Source organism: Pseudorca crassidens, chromosome 14 (assembly GCF_039906515.1).
Source record: "Pseudorca crassidens isolate mPseCra1 chromosome 14, mPseCra1.hap1, whole genome shotgun sequence".
NCBI classification, from domain to species: Eukaryota; Metazoa; Chordata; class Mammalia; order Artiodactyla; family Delphinidae; genus Pseudorca; species Pseudorca crassidens.
Window position 1 is genome coordinate 29689109 of NC_090309.1, and position 19549 is coordinate 29708657.

Here is a 19549-nt window from a genome sequence, read left to right on the forward strand (position 1 = left end):
ATTTACTGTCTTTTCATTAATTCATAATGAGAATGAAGAGAGCATAATAAATCTTTGGCAGAAAGAGAGTGGAGGTGCATCTAATATCAGAGAACCTAAATATGTTAAACAATGCTCACAGCTCTGAAGGGAGAAATAGACAACAATACAATAATAACAGGGGACTTAAATACCCCACTTTCAACAATGAATAGATCATCTAGACAGAAAATCAGTAAGGAACCACAGGACTTGAACTAAACCTTAGACCAAATGGACTTAAAAAAACATATGCAGGTTATTCCGCCCAACAGTGGCAGAATACACATTCTTCTCAAGTGTACACAGAACATTCTCCAGGGTAGATTATACATTAGTTCACAAAAGAAGCCTTAGCAAATGTAAGAAGATTGAGATCATATTAAATATTTTTTCTGGTCACAATGGTATGAAACTAGAAGTCAGTAACAGATGGAAAACTAGAAAATTCATAAATGTGTGGAAAGTAAACAACAAACTCCTGGACAACCTAGCCATAATGAAACAGGAAGAAATAGGAAATTTGAAAGGATCATTTATGAGTAAAGAGATTGAAACAGTAATCAAAAACTTCCCAACAAAGAAAACCCCCGGACTGGATGATTTCACCAAACATCTAGAGAAGAATTAACATCAGTTCTTCTCAAATTCCTCTAAAAATTGACGAGGAGGGAACACTCCCAAATTTACTTTACAAGGTGAGTCTTACCCTGATACCAAAGCCAGTTAAGGGCACTACTAGAAAACAGAACTACAGGCCAGTATTCCTGGTAAATAGAGGTGCAACAACTGTCAACAAAGTACGAGCAAGCAGAAATCAACCGTATATTAATAGTATCATGCATCATGATCAAGTGTGATTTATTCCTGGGATGCAAGAATGGTTCAACATACGCAAATCAATTAATGTGCTATACCGCATTAGTAGAAGAAAAGATACAAATTATATGGTCATCTCAATAGATTCTGAAAAAGCACTTAACAAAATTTATCATCTTTTCATCAGTAAAACTCTCAGCAAATTAGAATAGAATAAATATATCTCAACATAATAGAGTCCATATATGACAAATCCCCAGCTAACATCATACTCAGTGGGGAAGGCTGAAATCTTTCTCACTAAGATCTGGAAGAAGACAAGAGTACCCACTCTCACCACTCCTATTCAACTGAGTAATGGAAATCCTAGCAAGAGAAATTATTCAAGAAAAAGAAATAAAATGTATCCAAATTGAAAGAGAATAAGTAAAATATTCTCTATTTACAGATGATATGATCTTATATGTAGAAAATCCTAAAGACTCCGTAAAAAAACCGGAACTAATAAATAAATACAATAATGTTGTAGGAGACAAAATCAATACACAAAATCAGTTGCATTTCTATACACTAACAGTGAACTATCTGTAAAAGAAATAAAACAATCTCATTTATAATAGCATCAAACATAAAAAAATACTTTGGAATAAATGTATCCAAGGAGGTGAAATATCTGTACACTGAAAATTATAAGACATTGATGAAAGAAATTGAAGAAGCACAAATAAATGGAAAGATATCCCATGTTTATGGATCAGAAGAATTAATATTGTTAAAATGTCTGTAATACCCAAAGTGACCTACAGATTATATGAAATTCCTATCAAATTTCCAATGGAATTTTTCTAAAAAATAGGAAAAAACATTCTAAAATCTGTATGGAACCACAAAAAACCCTGGATAGAAAAGTGATTCTAAGAAAGAACAAAGCTGGAGGCTTTATTCACAGTAGCCAAGATACAGAAACAACCTAAGTGTTCATTGACAGATAACCAGATAAAGAATATATATCTATATATACCTATATGTATATCTATATATCTGTGTTTCAGCCATGACACAAGGAAATCCTACCTTTTGCAAAACATGGAATGACCTTGAGGACATTATGCTAAGTTAAGTAAGTCAGATAGAGAAAAACAAAAACTGCATGGTGTCTCTTAGATGTTGAATCGATAAACCCAAACTCATAGAAATAGAGTAGAATGGTGGTTGCCAGGGACTGGGAGGTGGAGGAAATAAGGAAATGTTGGTCAAAGGATATGAACTTACAGCTATAAGATGAGTAAGTTTTGAAGATCTAATATACAGCATGGTCACTATAATTAACAATACTTTATTATATACTTGAAAGTTGTTAAGAGAGTAGGTCATAAATGTTATCACCACATACAAAAATGATAATTATACGAGGGGATAGAGATATAAGGTAACTTACTCTGGTAGTCATTTTGCAATATATACGTGTGTCAAGTCAGCACGTTGTTTAATGTTAACTTCTGTATTAATTACATGTCAGTAATATAGCTGGAAGGTAAAAAAAGAAAGTGGAGGGAAGAGTGGTAAATATACATAGTTACCACTATATATAGCAGGGTGTATTAAGCCACAACTGAAAGTATAAACAGGTTCATTTGGAATGGAGGAAACAGTTCAATACAGACAACTCCAGACAAGCTGAATCTTTGGAGGTGTGAATTATTATAGATGATGTGGGTATAAAGCAGTTAATTCCTCTACTTCTCCTCTCCCTTGCATGGAATATTTGTACTTATATTCTTAAGTGGGAGATTGGAAAATTCTTTTCTAGAGAAATTAATAAAGGACTGCCACAAAGTGCCATTTGGATTTCCCCATCAAAGAGTTGATTTCCTTTGTAGAATTCCCTAAAGTGAAGCTTGCTACTTGACAAATCTTCCTATGCCCATAGACCTTCCTGTAAACTCTTAAGTGATTTATTATTAAATATGAATAACTGGCCAAGGATCAATAGATATTTGAGGAAAATATCCAACTGGAAAGAGAGAGATAAAAATACCAATATGAGAAAAGAAGTAACAACAATAAAAAGTACCTAGATGGAGCAAATAATGCAGAAAACAAAATAATATGTCAGAAAAATTCATTGGTATCCTCAAAAATTAAGTTTGTTATAGAAAAATATTACAAAGATCATCAGGAGGTGTACCAATGTTTTCTTAGGTCAGTCTCCCAAGACAATAGAAATAAAAGCAAAAATAAACAAATGGGACCTTATCAAACTTATAGGCTTTTGCACAGCAAAGGAAACCATAAACAAAACAAAAAAATCCTATGGACTAGGAGACAATGTTTGCACATGATGCAACTGACAAAGGGTTAATTTTCCATATATACAAACAGCTCATACAACTCAATAACAAAAAAACAAACAACCCAATCAAATAATGGGCAGAAGACCTAAATAGCCATTTCTCCAAAGACGACATATAGATGGCCACTAGGCACATGAAAAGATGCTCAACATTGCTAATGATTAGAGAAATGCAGCAAAACTACAACTAAAAGTAGAGTTGCCATATGGTCCAGCAATCCTACTCCTGGGCATATATCTGGAAAAGACGAAAACTACTTTGAAAAGGTACATGCACCCCAATGTTTATAGCAGCACTATTTACAATAGCCAAGGCATGGAAGCAATGTAAATGTCCATCAACAGATGAATGGTTAAAGAAGATGTGGTATATATACACAATGAAATACTACTTAACCATAAAAAAGGAATGAAATAATGCCATTTGCAGCAACAGGATGGACCTAGAGATTATCATACTAAGTGAAGTAAGTCAGAAAGAGAAAGACAAATACTGTATAATATCACTTATATGTGGAATCTAAAATATGACACAAATGAACTTATTTATGAAACAGAAACAGACTCACAGACATTGAAAACAAACTTATGGTTAGCAAAGGGGAAAGGGGATTGGGGAGGGAAAATTAGGAGTTTGGGATTAGCAGATACAAACTACTATACATAAAATAGATAAACAAGGTCCTACTGTATAGCACAGGGAAATATATTCAATATCCTATAATAAACCATAATGGAAAAGAATATGAAAACAAATATATATAAATATGTGTAACTGAATCGCTTTGCTGTGTACCAGAAACTAACACAACATTGTAAATCAGCTATACTTCAATTAAAAAAAACAAAGATCATCAGGAGGAGTTATATGAGAATTTAGTATCGATTAGGAGTTCTAGACAAGGGGAGAAAATCATCAGAGCATTAATATAAGAAAATCTCAGGACTTGCACATGTATTGCTTACTGAGTATAATGAATAAGTTAAAGACCTACACCAAGGTACATCCCCTGAGAAACTGAGAACATATACAGTAAAAGGTTTGAAAAGCTTCCAGACAGAAAAAGTAATATATAAAGGAATGAAGATCAATATATCATTGCTTTTTCCACTAGCAATAGGTGGTAATATAGGACAGTAGTGTGAGGAATGCCTTCAATAACCTAAGGGAAAATTATTGTCAACCTTGAACTCTATAGTTTATTTGGAGAAGGATTAAAGTCATTTTTAGAATGGAAGAATTCAAGAAATTTAATTCTTAATTCTTAAGAATTATCTGAAGATGCGTGCCAACAAAATGAGAGTCTGGATTAAGTGAAATATAGATATGGAATTATTGAAACTGAAATGAAAGTAAGTCCCCTTCAGAATGACTATTTATCTGCATAATTGCTAATACATTTATATTGGTATGCCAAAAAGTATCATACTTAAGTTGTTTTTTTTTTTTTTTTTTTTTTTTTGCAGTATGCGGGCCTCTCTCACTGTTGTGGCCTCTCCCGTTGCGGAGCACAGCCTCCGGACGCGCAGGCTCAGCGGCCATGGCTCACAGGCCTAGCCGCTCCACGGCATGTGGGATCCTCCCGGACCGGGGCACGAACCTGTGTCCCCTGCATTGGCAGGCGGACTCTCAACCACTGCGCCACTAGGGAAGCCCCCATACTTAAGTTTTTAAATCTGCTTTTTGCTCAAAAATATTTCGCAAATATCTTTCTCAACAAATAAAAATACTTAACAATAATATTTGCATTGTACTACATTTCAAAGAATGGATGTTTATTTGAATATAGACTACTATAGGACTTATAGGACAATCACCCCAAGTTATGCCTTTAGGAATAATAAGGTTTGGATAGAATGTCTATTATGATGAGCTTTTTGGAAAAAATCAAGATTGTTGTAGCTAGAATATTAGAGAATTTTTTGAAAATGTAGGCAATTTGAAACTCCAAGAAAAACAAAAAGCTGTACCAGAAAGGAACTATAATCAACTATGTAATCATTGCATATATACTTGACTCTGTAGTAAGATGGTTTGGTTACATGACATGATGATTAATATTGATTATTGCTTTTACTTAAAATACTTTGTTGAGAATATAATTTAAGAAGCAGTAGTGTAAGGGAGTCTATATTTTTAAATGATCTAAGTTTTTAACAGAAATTAAGAGTATTATTAGAAACGCGGGTATAAAAATATTAACTCTACAGAGCAGGATTGGGGATTGAAAAAGGCATAAGAGGGAGTCTACTGTTTTTTATTACAATACTTTCAGTATTACTAGATTTTTTAAACCATGAAATTATATTCATTTTGCAGACATTTAAAATAAAACAAATTGGGAAAAGATAAATTGTACTGAAAAGTTGAGTTGGGGTGAATAATCATATGAGGGAGTAGTTTTCTTCCTCTAATAAAATAATTAAGGATATCCACATAATTTTAGCTCTGGAGTTAGTCTTTGCAGCAGTTATTAAATAGCAAAATATTAGAAGCAATATACATGTCCTATAGTAGAATATATTCAAATAAATATCCATTCTTTGAAATGTAGTACAATGCAAATATTATCGTAAGTATTTTTATTTGTCAAGAAAGATATTTGGGAAATATTTTTGAGCAAAAAGCAGATTTAAAAACTTAAGTATGATACTTTTTGGCATACCAATATAAATGTATTAGCAATTATGCAGATAAATAGAAAATACAGATGAGCAAAAAGAGAAATCTTTATATATGTACAGAAAATAGGCTGGGTTGTAATTCATCAAGTAACTGATTATTACTGAATGGAAATTTTAGATTTTTTTTTCCATTTTTTTCTTTATGTTTATTTTGTAATTTACAGTTAACTACAATTAACATTGTGCTTGTGGTGTATATATGTTGACGAAAGAAAAAGATAGTATTTAAAAAGTTGGGATTATCCTAATTCACAAGAGAATTCTTTTAACTTTTACTATTGCTTTATACAAATTGTAATACACTACGTCTAGTACATCTTGTTGAAATGAATTTTTTTAGTGCAAAGACTTTTTCCCCTCTATGAAATATAGGTTTAAATTTATTTATTTATTTAGAGCTGTGTTGGGTCTTCGTTTCTGTGCCAGGGCTTTCTCAAGTTGTGGCAAACGGGGGCCACTCTTCATCGAGGTGCGCGGGCCTCTCACTATCGCAGCCTTTCTTGTTGCAGAGCACAGGCTTCAGACGCGCAGGCTCAGTAGTTGTGGCTCATGGGCCTAGTTGCTCCGCGGCATGTGGGATCCTCCCAGACCAGGGCTTGAACCCGTGTCCCCTGCATTAGCAGGCAGATTCTCAACGCACTGCGCCACCAAGGAAGCCCTATACGTTTAAATATGAACTGTAGACTTTCAAACAGCTAAGGATCTCAGTTATAATGTTGAAGACGATATAGTGAACACCTTTTTCCATTAAAAAAAAATTTCTATGAATATCATAATCCTAGATTTCTCATTCTACTGATGGAAATTCTTTGGAACCTGATTAAGTTGTATGAAAAACTTTATCTCTTTTTAAAAATATTACACAAAATACACATATATAATGCATGTATACACCCCTATGTACACTAATATGTAAATAACTTTTTGGATATGGTCTTGATATGTTCTATTTCCTTCATTTTAACTCACTATCCTTGTTTTGTTTTTATTTTGTTTGAACAAGATCTGATATTGGAGCTAGTCACCAAAGAATACTAGTTGCCAGAGCTAGTGCTAATAAGCATGAAGAAACCTTTTTGAAATTACAGGTCTTGTAGTTCTTTTGATTGGTGAGAAGTGAAGATGGTAGCTTTGGAGTCTTTATATCTTGGTCTTGCCAGTTATTTTCATGGACATCCTTCAGATATGGGGTCATAATCCTACTTCATTGTATTTTTGTATGGGATATTATTTTAACTTTGATTTCCTTGGAGAAACCTGAGGAGTTGGTGTTTGAGTGGCGTATACAAGCATAAGGGTCAGGAGGAGTGAAAAGAAAAATTGTAGAGTAACTACAGTGGTACACTGTAGGGCAGTCTGGTTCCTTAATCCATTAAGATGCTATATGGAGCTCACCGTGGGAGGGATGCAATGGGGAGCATTTATCTGTCAGTTCTTTGGTCAAGGTTTGCCTCACCTCTGGGTTGAGAATCATGAGTGCTAAGTAGTTCTGGTGGGATTCCACACTGTGATGTCTGAAAAACCTCTGGGCAGGAAGCTAGAGGTGTGGTGTAAATGCTAGAGCTGGTTTCAGTTTACACTATATGACACTTCCAGGGCTGCCCAGAACAGGTTGCTGATGTTCTACGTGGAATAAGAGCTGAGGCTGAGAAGATCTGAAATGGAGCACAAGAGGTGTGCAGTACAGATATCTAATACTTGGCATGTAGCACAAATACAAAATAGAATGGCAATGTGAAGCAGTATTAGATGCCATTAATGATTATGTATCTAAGTATTGCTAGATCTTCAATTCTTCCAGAATAGACGGTGAAACAAGATTCCTATCTCATATTCAGAGGGAAGACAGGTGGAACTTAAATTTTTAGTGTCTTTTTTTTTCTTTTGACTTATCTTTTAATTCAAGATAATTTACATGTATTATCTCATTTAATCCTTGTTGCAGTTCTGAGGTACATTTTATTAACCTTTTTTTTTTTTTTTAATAGATGGGATGTTGGTTTGAAAAGAACCTGCCCATGGTTATGGAATTAATATGTTGCAGAGCTTAGATTTAAAGACCCGTCTTACTCCAAGAAGGTTTTTTTTTTTCTTCTTCTTTTTTTCTTTTCTGGTATAGCACCCTGTAATTGAAGTCCATGTAGTTAATTATATCAGGTCTTGAACCTATAAGCCTACACCTCTCTCCCTTTTCAACCCGTTTCTGATTTTCAAGCTCAATTTTATGTATTCTTGTAGTCCACTAGAGGTCAGTATTGGGCTGATAAAGAAAGGAGCCTTTGGCTTTTGATTCACAGAATTTTAACTCGGAGTCTTATTGCTAGGAACCCTTGGAAGTTGTATTCACAACAAAACTTTATTTAATAGCATGTGTAATGACAGTTGTAAAAGTTTTAGTAGCTACATTTTTAGGTGAATAGTTCAGGTTAGGTAATTCTTATGGGTTGCCACCCCCGCCCCCCCATCCACCTTCTAATAGGTAGGAGAATATCCAAATCATGTCTTTTACAGATATCCCTCTCTTTTATTGGGCCAAATCTCATTCTTAAATAAGTTTCTTTTGTTATCTTTTGCCTTTATATAGTAAACATTTATCTGAATTTACTGTGTATGTGTCACTGTATCTGAGCTTGTGGGATTCTCATAATGGTGAAGTATGTTTCCTGTCCTAAAGAAGAGAAGAGTTATACACTGAAGTGCCATACTGTTATTTTTTACTTGGATATCTGACAGGTTTATTGAACTCATCTTCTCTATCCTACCTTCAACTAATTATTTCCACGGTTCCTATTGTTTAGAATGATCCCACCATCTAGTCATAAAGACCAGAATACTTGGAGTTATTTTTATTTCCTTCCCCTCTCCCATATACTACATTTAAATCAGTAAATTCTGTTGCTTCTACTTTTTCTGTAGCTGCTGCTACCTTAATTCAAGTCCTCATCATTGTTATTTGGACTCCTTTCATGATCTATATTGGTTTTCCTGTTTCTATTTTTTATCTTCTCCTAGTTGACCATTCCTCCGCTCCTAGGGGATTTGCCTAAATTGTAAAGCTGATCCTGTTCTTCCCCTGCTCACATTCTTCTGTTGTTTCTCCATTGCCTACTAGCTAACCTTGAAACTGCCTTGTATGGCATCTTTAACTTTATCTCTTGTTAGTCCTTCATAACCTATGTTCTTATACAAAATTATTTATTCCTTGTGTGGATAATGTTATTTCACATGTGGTGGTCTTTTCTCATCTGGTTTCTTTCTTCTGGAATGGTTACCCTTTCTATGTACTTCCCTTTGGAAAAATCATATTCATCTTTTTTTTTCGGTACGCGGGCCTCTCACCGCCACGGCCTCTCCCGGTGCGGAGCACAGGCTCCAGACGCACAGGCCCAGCGGCCATGGCCCACGGGCCGAGCTGCTCTGCGGCACGTGGGATCCCCCCTGAACCGGGGCACAAACCCGCGCCCCCCGCATCGGCAGGCGGACCCTCAACCACTGCGCCACCAGGGAAGCCCCATATTCATCTTTTAAGAGCACAGTTTGCTGCCTCTTCCTCTTACATCCCTACAAGCAGATATGATTACTTTCTCCTTTGTCTAATCACTGCACCTGTATTTATTTCTATCTTTATACTCTTTGCACTGAATTTCAGCCCCTCAATTGCTTACCTACTTCTTACAATAGAATGATGTGAGGTTCAAGAGTCAGAGAATCCATCTTATTCTTTGTATACTCAGTGCAATATCTGGTGCCAAGTAGATATTCAATACATGTTTGACTGAAAGTAGGGATACAGAGAGAAAACACTGTGAGTTAGAACAGTGAGAGGAGGCTTCCTAAAGGAAGAATAATTTTACTTGGGTTTTGGAGGAAAGGTTGGATACAGGCAGGGAGAGGTCATCTAGAAGGGAAATGGCATAAGCAAAGATACAGTAGTGGAAATATTTTTAGTATATTATGAGGTAGATTCTGATCCAAGTAGAAGATTCACGTTGGAGAGTATTGGATAATACATTGGAAAATTAAGTTCAGCTTCCATTATTGTGGAGTCTTAGTGATAAGATTATGGAGTTTGAATTTGTACTTGTTCAAATTGTTTTCCCCAGTTTACCTCATGTTTAATTGGTGTGATGAATGATGTGGTTTAAGAAGAGCCTGGCTGCAATATGCATGGGAATTTTAATGAGAAGGCGATGAGTTCCATTTTAGGTATGTTGGAAGTGAAGTGATGGTAGAACACACAGTAGTAATACGAAACTAGAGATATGCTATTGGATCTTGGGAGAGGGGAAAGAGTGGTAGAAGAGTAGGGGCTGAGGAATAAACCTTGCTTAATTTCTGTATATTAGGAAACCAGAGAAGAACACATGTGAGGAATCTTGAGGAAGAGGTGGGTAAATGTGTAAAGATTATTCACAAAGAGAATGAACAACCAAGAAAAAAAAAAGCCTAAATGCTTTCTTAAGCCTATTTGTGTGCTTGATACCCTTTTACCTCTACTCCAACCTAGGCAGCAGAAATCAGTAGCTGCTTCTTTGGCTCCAAGGTTGTCTTTGGAGGGACAGAATAAATGGTCCTGGTGAGGTGGCTTAGCATGTTAGAAAAGAGCTCTGAAGAGCTTTTATTATTATTATTTTTTTATGGACTTTAGAGTCACATGTTAATTTTAATATATATTGCATATATTTACATATTTATATCTACGTTTACTCTTCTCCACTTCCTGCCAGTCCCATAGTATACATTTTGAATAGATGGTAGTTTTCCTTTGCTTCCTAATGGGTTATAACTGAGTATTTATTTAGTTGTTCTACCTGTTTTAGTATTTCCAACTTGGCCAGTTCTTTCTTGGCAGATCTGCCCTGACTGCTCATTTATAGACTGGAGAAGCCTTGATAATTTTGACAGAGAGCCCGGGTTCTCATAGAGACTTGGAATAAAACTTGCCATGCTCTCATTTCTAGCATAGGGTTTGCTATTTTAATTTGCTGATTTGGCCTAAACTGCTTTGCGCTCCATCAAATTGATTGGTAAACCAGACACACCTAAAAAGAACAAATCATAGATGATCTAAAATTACTTCCATAGGATACTTTCAGATTTGTATCATTTCAAGTATAAATGATAGTGCTTAAGTGTGGCTCCTTTTGATTGCTTTTGGTACACTGATAGTATTTTAGTGATTGTGAAGGAAAAATATTTAACTTTGGATTCAATAAAATAAGACCAACTTATGAAAGCTTTTGGTTTTGCTGTACTGAAAGAGAGGATAAAGAGACAAGTGATTACTCTCTAGTTGAGAGCTTGTTTTTTTAAATATGAAAGCGTTAGATTTCTAGAGTCCTGGATCCCTTTTTGTGTGGTTTGCATTGGAAGTAAGTGGGGGAGAACTTCTTACTTTTGAGAGAAGTAGAGTGTTCTATCTAATTTGAGGTCTCAAATGTTTGGAGGGTATGTATGTCTTGTGTACAAACATAAATGTGCTTGGATACCTTCTCCCTCAGTTTTGTTACTGAAGCCATGTATTTTATGTAAGTCAAACCAAAATATCAACAAGTACTATGCAGAGAAACAAGTTAGTCCATTGATTCAAATCTCTGGAATGTAGATTCTTTTCATTTTCTTGGCAGAAACTAGCTCACATAGTTCAAGTTTTTCTCTGTCTTGTTATAATTGTCTCATTTAACCAGTACCTGGACTAACACCTTATACTGAATATTTATCTAGAATTCCTTAATCTCATTCAGAATATTTGGAGATTCTGATTTTTCTCCTGAACTAATTTCTACTTGTCACTGAGTAGAAATATCATATATTGATTAAGCAATGTATATTCTGGGAGGTCACATTTCTTAAGCTTTGTATCTTCATGATACTAAGTATTGATGATACTAAGTATTAGTATTATTTCTTCTGAAAAGGAAAGTTCCACTGTGAAATACTTTTGGAATGTGCTGGGTTAAACCATATTAAAGAAGTTTCCTTAAAATAGGACTTCTCCCAGTTTTTATTCTGTTAATGTGCATCGTATATCTACAAGAAGGCTTGTATAACCTGCAGTGTTTCCCGTTTATTTGACCACAGAACTCTTTTTTTTGGGGAAACATTTTCGTCATGCTTTGAGGGACTGTTGGTATAGTGGGAAGATCACTGATATGGAATTTAGGAGATCACACTTTGGGCTTCTGATTTATCACTTACTAGCCTTGTAGCTTCAAACAAATCCTTTGTCTTCTAGCCTATTTCCTGAGTGGTGACTAAGGTCCCTTCCAGCTCTAATACTTTGGTTTAGCTTCTTTTGTTGAGTCTGTATAGTCACACTTTCCACCTCTTTGGATCTATGGAAACCACACCATCATTTGAGTCTATTTTGTTAAGTTGAGGGAATTATACTTTTCTATAAAAGTTTAGAAAAAGAAATGCTTAAAACTCTGTTTTCCACAGACTAAGCTCATGAAATCCTGTTTAATTAGTTAGTTCAGATTACTCTATTAAGATATTTTATTATCCTGATTAAAATTTATTTGTCTCTTGTATCCACATATGTGTTTCTAAGAGTCCCCTAAGCTTAAAGGCTCCTGTCCCTCTTCTCCCAAACACAGTGGTTCTAGTATAGCACTTATCTTTCAAGAGATAAATATTCAGTCATTTTTACTAATCTTTTGGTTACTTAGGTACAAATCAGTAGATTTCTTTTTTGTGATGACTTAGTGTTTGTATTTGAAAAGTCTCATGATAATATTGACTGATTATCTCTTTTTCTATGGAAACTGGGGAAACGAATAAAGATAGGTAGCTCCAGGGTTAAAAATCTATACATTAATATGTTTGGTTTTATTTCTGGCACTAAAACTTTATGTATTAAGGGATTTTGTTGTATTTTTTTTAAGATACCAATTAGTTCAAAATTAGAAGTTCTTTGAATACTTAATTAAGTTCTGTTTCTTTTGTTTCTTTTTTTGTTTATTTGCGTGTATGTGTTTCTATCCTAGGCCCAACAACAAAGAAACCTGGATAACATCATCTTGCAACAACCCAGAATAGGTAGCAAGAGAAAACCTAAGAAAGATGCATATACAATTTTTGATACAGAGATAGGAAGCACTAGCCCCAAGTCTGAACAGGATTCAGGAATTCTGGATGTTGAAGATGAGGAAGATGATGAAGAGGTAACTAACATTTGAACCGGGGAAGTGAACCTGTTGTTACGTTTCAATATGATATGTTTGAGATGTGATGAAGAATTTATCCATATAACATAGCTGTGTTATCTTCTGGATATTAAATATCATTTTAAATACAAATGTTCCCTGATTTAAGGAAACTGAAGATGTACTAAGATATCTTAGATTCTAATTCTTTAGACTTTAAATATACTCATCCATTTTTTTTTTTTTTAAGTTTCAGGGTTTGTTGATTGTATACTGACTGGGTACTACATTAAGGGAAGAGTAGAGTTTACCTGACTTAGAGAAAGAGATCTATTGATAGATAATCTCCACTGAAGCTGGAACAAAGTTACTTCAGACAAATAAAAGATGTTACTTTAAACAGTAGGAGTAAACAGAGATTTCTTAGGCTTGAGAAATGGTTCAGATTGAAATTGTAAAAAGGTTCCAGAAAGTTGAGAACACATTTCTGGAGGAAATAAATGTATGAGTAATTATAGGGTATCTGGGAATTTTGTGATATATCCCTAACCTCTTAGTTCTATGACACTTTCAGGTAAAGAATAAGATTAAGTAGCTTAACTAGTACATTTTTTTATATCCTTCTTTGTTGTTGGAAATATGTTTAATGTGTTTTTAAAAATAAAACTACTATGACATTTGAGATTTCCAGTTAAAACATTTTTGAACTACTTATCATTTGCATAAACTGGATCAGTTTTTTGTGAGTATAGTGGTTAGGTGCATGAGCTTTGCAGACTTACAGACTGCATTCAGATATTGGTTTTGCCATTTTATTTTATTTTACTGTAAAAATTGTCATTAATGATCATATTATTTACATTATCAAATGCTCACTGACATGTGCAAGGAACCATTTACTCCTGTTCTCAGTAATCTGTTTTATCTTTAAGTATTTGTCTCCTTTTCATTGTTTCATTTCTCCAGATAAAACTGGGTTCAGTGTTTCTTCTCCATCATTGTTCTTTGTTGTGCACTTACTAACCTTCTTACTCTCCTCTCCATGCCAAAATACAGCCCCAAACTTTTCACTGTCTAACTTTGTAATCTTAGGGTAATCTTGATCCCCTGAATATTTTTTAGCATTCTCTCTTGCCTGGAATGACTGCTATGGTTGGATGTGGATCCACCCTAGAGATCAGATTGTCAGGGATTAGACCCATCACAGATGAAAAATTACAGTAATAGTACAATAAAACATCAGGATCAAGATAAATCCAGTTAACATTTTAAACTTACATTTTGGTTGCCCATTAAGGAAATTAAATTCTATCAGGCACTCTGGCTTAAGGAAACAAGTTAAACATTGTCTGTGCCCCTGGATAATACACACCCCAAAGAGATGGTTATGTGATAAGATGAAAGCATGAAACGTACACAGTTCTCATATATTAGTGAGAACCTTCTGGATATGAGCTACTGTTTATCATTAGCTCACTGAAGATCCTGGGCAAGTCCTTTTTAATTTTTGTGCCATATTTCTTCATTGTTTTGTCTTCTGAGGTCCAAAGAGGATGAAGAAAGTACGACTAGTAAAACATGTTGGGATCCCTCATAAAGGAAATATTGTAGGAATGTACTTGGAAGTTAACATTTTAAAATGGTTCTGTATCCCAAATCAAACAGAATTTGTATTAGAGATTTGCTGATTGAGCTCTTACAACAAGAATTCAGCACTTTGCTGTCATCTAATGGCATCCTATCTTAAAAAAAAAATCCTACCTTATATTTATTTACTTCTCAGTTTGAATCTTCTTCAAGCGCACATTCTTAATCTCAAACCTCATGTAGAGAATTATTTATTTAGATGTCTCCAAACTGGTTTCTTGGCATAGTTCTTGCATGGTGTGAATAAATTCTTCAGATAAGGTCTTCCGTGACCCACTGTGACGTTCTGACCTTCATTCTTGTCATTCTTCAACAGACCTCATTGAGAGTACCGTAAATAGTTTTTGAAATATTTTGACTTTTAAACTGTGCCATAGAATCTAGTAGTTCTTAATCTATTTGGAGATCGTTATATTCCTGTGAGAGTTTGATAAAAAATATGGAGCTTTTACCCAGTAAAATCTATGTATATTCACTCACAGAAAGTTCTGCATGAAATTTCAGGGAATTTGTGAAACTCATGTTGCCCTTAGGACCTGAGTTAAGAGCCATGTTGTAGAGAAAGTGCTTCTTGAACTTAAATGTGCATAGGAATCACCTTGGAATCATCTTTAAATGCAGATTCTGATTCTGCAGGTTGGGGGGTGAATCTGAGAATCTACATTTTTAACAAGCTCCCAGGTAAGGATGGTGCTTCTGGACCCTGGGCACACTTTGAGTTGCAAGGCTATAGTGGACCACGAGGAAGCATTTTTAGTACATAAAGCAAACAAACTCATGAATGTTTAGGTGTCCTATTGCTTTTTCATTAATATGTCCTAACATTTTTCCAGCAATGAATACAGTACTTGAAGAGAAAGTTATATTTTGTCTTCTAAAATCTGTTGCTTGTAATAGATTACCTGCATTATTTTTTATGAAATTTTATGATTCTGATTTAATATACTTAAGTTTAGGTATATTTTTCATTCTCTGAAGAACTTTTTGCCCTTTCCTGTGCTTTTAATGGAAGTGTACTTAATACATTCTTTGAGCCAAGTGACATTTGTACATTGTTTAGTATGTTTTTAGTTTGATAATACTTAATAGTAGACCATAGAATGAGATGGGTAAGGAAAACCAAACACCTAGAAAATAGCTTTGCACATAGTAAACAGATAGTTAATATATTTTTAAACTGAAATAAAGTTTGTGCCAGAGATGGGAAAAACTTAATAGCCTGGGGAACTGAAGATGAAGTCATAGAAGTGAATTGTCATCTTGGATAAAAAACTGACTACATGTTGAGCTGACTGACAGAGTCAGTCTCTTGATTGCTGAGAAGTGTTGCAGGAAAACTGCTCCCCTGTAAATTCTCTTCCTATTTGTATTTTATTTTTGTCTAAACTAATGAAAGGGTCGCCTTAGTTAAGGTAAGTTTTTTTTTAACTTGTCTTATATTACAGTTGAACTATATAAACTACTGATATTTGACCGTTTTTCATCAACAACTTAATTCAATTGGTTTTCAGTGGAAATATGTGTGATTTGGGGAATTAAAAAAAAATTATATAAGTTTCAAGTGTACAACATTATAATTTGAGATCTGTATATACTACAAAGTGATCACGCACCAAATGGTCACATCTGTCACCATACAATTGACCCCCTTAATGCCTTGCATCCCCCAGCCCCCTTCCCTTCTGTTAACCACCAATCTGTTCCCTGTAACTGTTTGTTTTTGTTTTATTTATTTGTTTTGTTTTGTTTTAGATTCCACATATGAATGAAATCATACAGTATTTGTCTTTTTACTTCTGACTTATTTCACTTAGCATAATACCCTCAGTTCCATCCATATCATCCCAGATGGCAAGATTTCATTCTTTTTATATAGCTGCATAGTATCATTGCGGGTATATCTGTATCTCTAGATCTGTATCTATACCTTTATCTACACCTATATGCCACATCTTTTTTATCCATTCATCCATTGATGGACACTTAGTTTTTTTCCCTGTCTTGGCTATTATAAATAACGTTCCAGTGAACATGGTGCATATATCTTTTTTTTTTTAATCCCTCTACTTTTTTTTTTTTTTTTTTTTTAGCAAATTGTATTTTTTATTTATTTATTTTTGTCTGTGTTGGGTCTTCGTTTCTATGCGAGGGCTTTCTCTAGTTGCAGTGAGTGGGGTCCACTCTTCATCGTGGTACACGGGCACTGTCGCAGCCTCTCTTGTTGCGGAGCACAAGCTCCAGACGTGCAGGCTCGTAGTGTGGCTCACGGGCCTAGTTGCTCCGCGGCATGTGGGACCTGCCCAGACCAGGGCTCGAACCCATGTCCCCTGCATTGGCAGGCAGACTCTCAACCACTGCACCACCAGAGAAGCCCCGTATGTCTTTTTGAATTAGTGTTTTCATATTCTTTGTATATATACCCAGAAGTGGAATAGCTGGATAATGTGGTAGTTCTATTCTTAACTTTTTGAGGAATCTCTGTACTGTTTTCCATAGTGGCTACACCAATTTACAATCCCACCAACAGTATGTGAGGGTTCCCTTTTCTCCATATCCTCTCCAACACTTGTTATTTCTTAACTTTTTGTTGAAGCCATTCTAATAGGTGTGAGGTGGTTACACCTGTTATTATGGTTTTCATTTGCATTTCTCTAGTAATTAGTGATCTTGAACATCTTTTTATGTGATTTTTGGCCATCTGTATGTCTTCTTTAGTAAATTGTCTATTCAGATCATTTCCCCATTTTTTAATAGGGCTGTTTGTTTTTTTGTTGTTGAGCTGTATGAGTTCTCTGTGTAGTTTAGATATTAACCCCTTATTGGATATACGATTTGCAAATATCTTCTCCCATTCAGTAGGTTGCCTTTTTGTTTTAATGATGATTTCCTTTGCTGTGCAGAAGCTTTTTAGTTTGATATGGTCCCATTTGTTTATTTTTGCTTTTGTTTCCCTTGCCTTTGGAGTCAGATCCAAAAAACATCACTAAACAGAAGTCAGTGAGATTACCACCTATGTTTTCTTCCAGGAGTTTTATGGTTTCAGGTCTTATATTCAAGTCTTTAAACCATTTTGAGCTAATTTTTGTTTATGGTATAAGATAATGGTTCAGTTTCATTCTTTTGTCTGTAGCTGTCCAATTTTCCCAATACCACTTATTGAAGAGACTGTCCTTTCTCCATAGTATGTTCTTTGCTCCTTCATCATAAATTAATTGTCCACATATGTGTGGATTTTTTTCTGGGCTCTTAATTATGCTCCATTGATCTGTGTGTCTGCTTTTGGGCCAGTACCATTCTGTTTTGATTACTATATCTGTGTAGTATAGTTTGAAATTAGGATCATGGTATCTCTGGCTTTGTTGTTTTTCAAGGTTGTTTGGGCTATTTGGGATCTTCTATGGTTCCATACAAATTTTAGAATTATTTGTTCTAGTTCTGTAAAATATTCCACTGGAATTTTGATAGGGATTGCATTGAATCTGTAGATTGTTTTGGGTATCATGAACATTTTAACAATATTAACTCTTCTAATCCATGAGCTTGGAATGTTTTTTCACTTATTTGTGTCTTCTTTAATTTCTTTCATCAGTCTTAGAGTTTTCAGTGTATAGGCCTTTTACCTCCTTGGTTAAATTTATTCCTAGGTATTTTATTTTTTTTGATGTAATTGTAAATTGGATTGTTTTCTTAATTTCTCTTTCTGATATTTCAATACTATTGTACAAGAAATGTCATAGATTTCTGCATATTGATTTTGTATCCTGGAGCTTTGCTGAATTCATTGATTAGTTCTAATGTTTTTTTGGTGGAGTCTTTAGGGGTTTCTATATATAGTATCATGTCATCTGCAAACAGTAACAGTCTTACTTCTTTTTTTTTCTAATTTGGATGCCTTTTATTTCTTTTCCTTGCCTAATTGCTGTGGCTATGGCTTTGAATACTTTTTTGAGTATAAGTGGTGAGAGTGGGCATCCTTGTTTTATTTCTGATCTTAGAGGGAAAGCTTTCAGCTTTTCACTGTTGACTGTGGTGTTAGCTGTGGGTTTGTCATATATCACCTTTATTATGTTGAAGTATATTCCCTCTATACCCACTTTGAGAGTTTTTATCATAAATGACTCTTGAATTTTAAAAGCTTTTTCTGCATTTACTGAGATAGTCATATGATTTTTATCCTTCATTTTGTTAATGTGGTATATCACATCAATTGATTTGTGGATGTTGAACTATCCTTGATCCCTGGAGTAAAGCCCACTTGATTGTGGTGTATAATCCTTTTAATGTATTGTTGAATTCAGTTTGCTAATATGTTGTTGAGGTTTTTACCTCTATGTCCATAAGAGATATTGGCCTGTAGTTTTCTTTTTGGTGTTGCCCTTGTCTAGTTTTGGAATCAGGGTAATGCTGGCCTCCTAAAAAGTGTATGGAAGCATTCCCTCCTATTCATTTTTTTTGGAGGAGTTTGAGAAGGATAGGTATTAAATCTTTTTTGAATATTTGGGATGATTCACCAGTGAAGCCATCAGGTCTAAGCCTTTTGTTTGCTGGGAGGTTTTTGATTACTGATTCAATCTCCTTACTAGTAATCAGTCAATTTAACATTTCTGTTTTCTCATGATTTAATCTTGGTAGACTGTATGTTTTTAGGAATTTATCTGTTTCTTCTAGGTTGTCCCATTTGTTGGCATATTATTGTTCATAGTATTCTCTTATCATCCTTTGTATTTTTGTGGTATCAGTTTTAACTTCTCTTTCATTTTCGATTTTATTTGAGCCCTCTCACTTTTTTTCTTGCTTAGTCTAAAAGCTTGTCAATTTTGTTTATCTTGTTAAAGAACCATCTCTTAGTTTCATTGATCTTTTCTATTGTCTTTTTAGT

The 19549-nt window shown here is 34.6% G+C and overlaps 1 protein-coding gene across 5 annotated transcripts in view; it reads left to right on the forward strand.

Annotated features, from left to right (window-relative positions):
* EXOC6B (exocyst complex component 6B) overlaps positions 1-19549 on the forward strand; it is a 712186-nt gene that overhangs the window by 262552 nt on the left and 430085 nt on the right. For all 5 annotated transcript variants that reach the window (XM_067704728.1, XM_067704730.1, XM_067704732.1 and 2 more), the window contains one exon: positions 12865-13041. In XM_067704728.1, coding sequence (XP_067560829.1) covers positions 12865-13041 — 177 coding nt within the window. The remainder of the gene's footprint in view (positions 1-12864; positions 13042-19549) is intronic.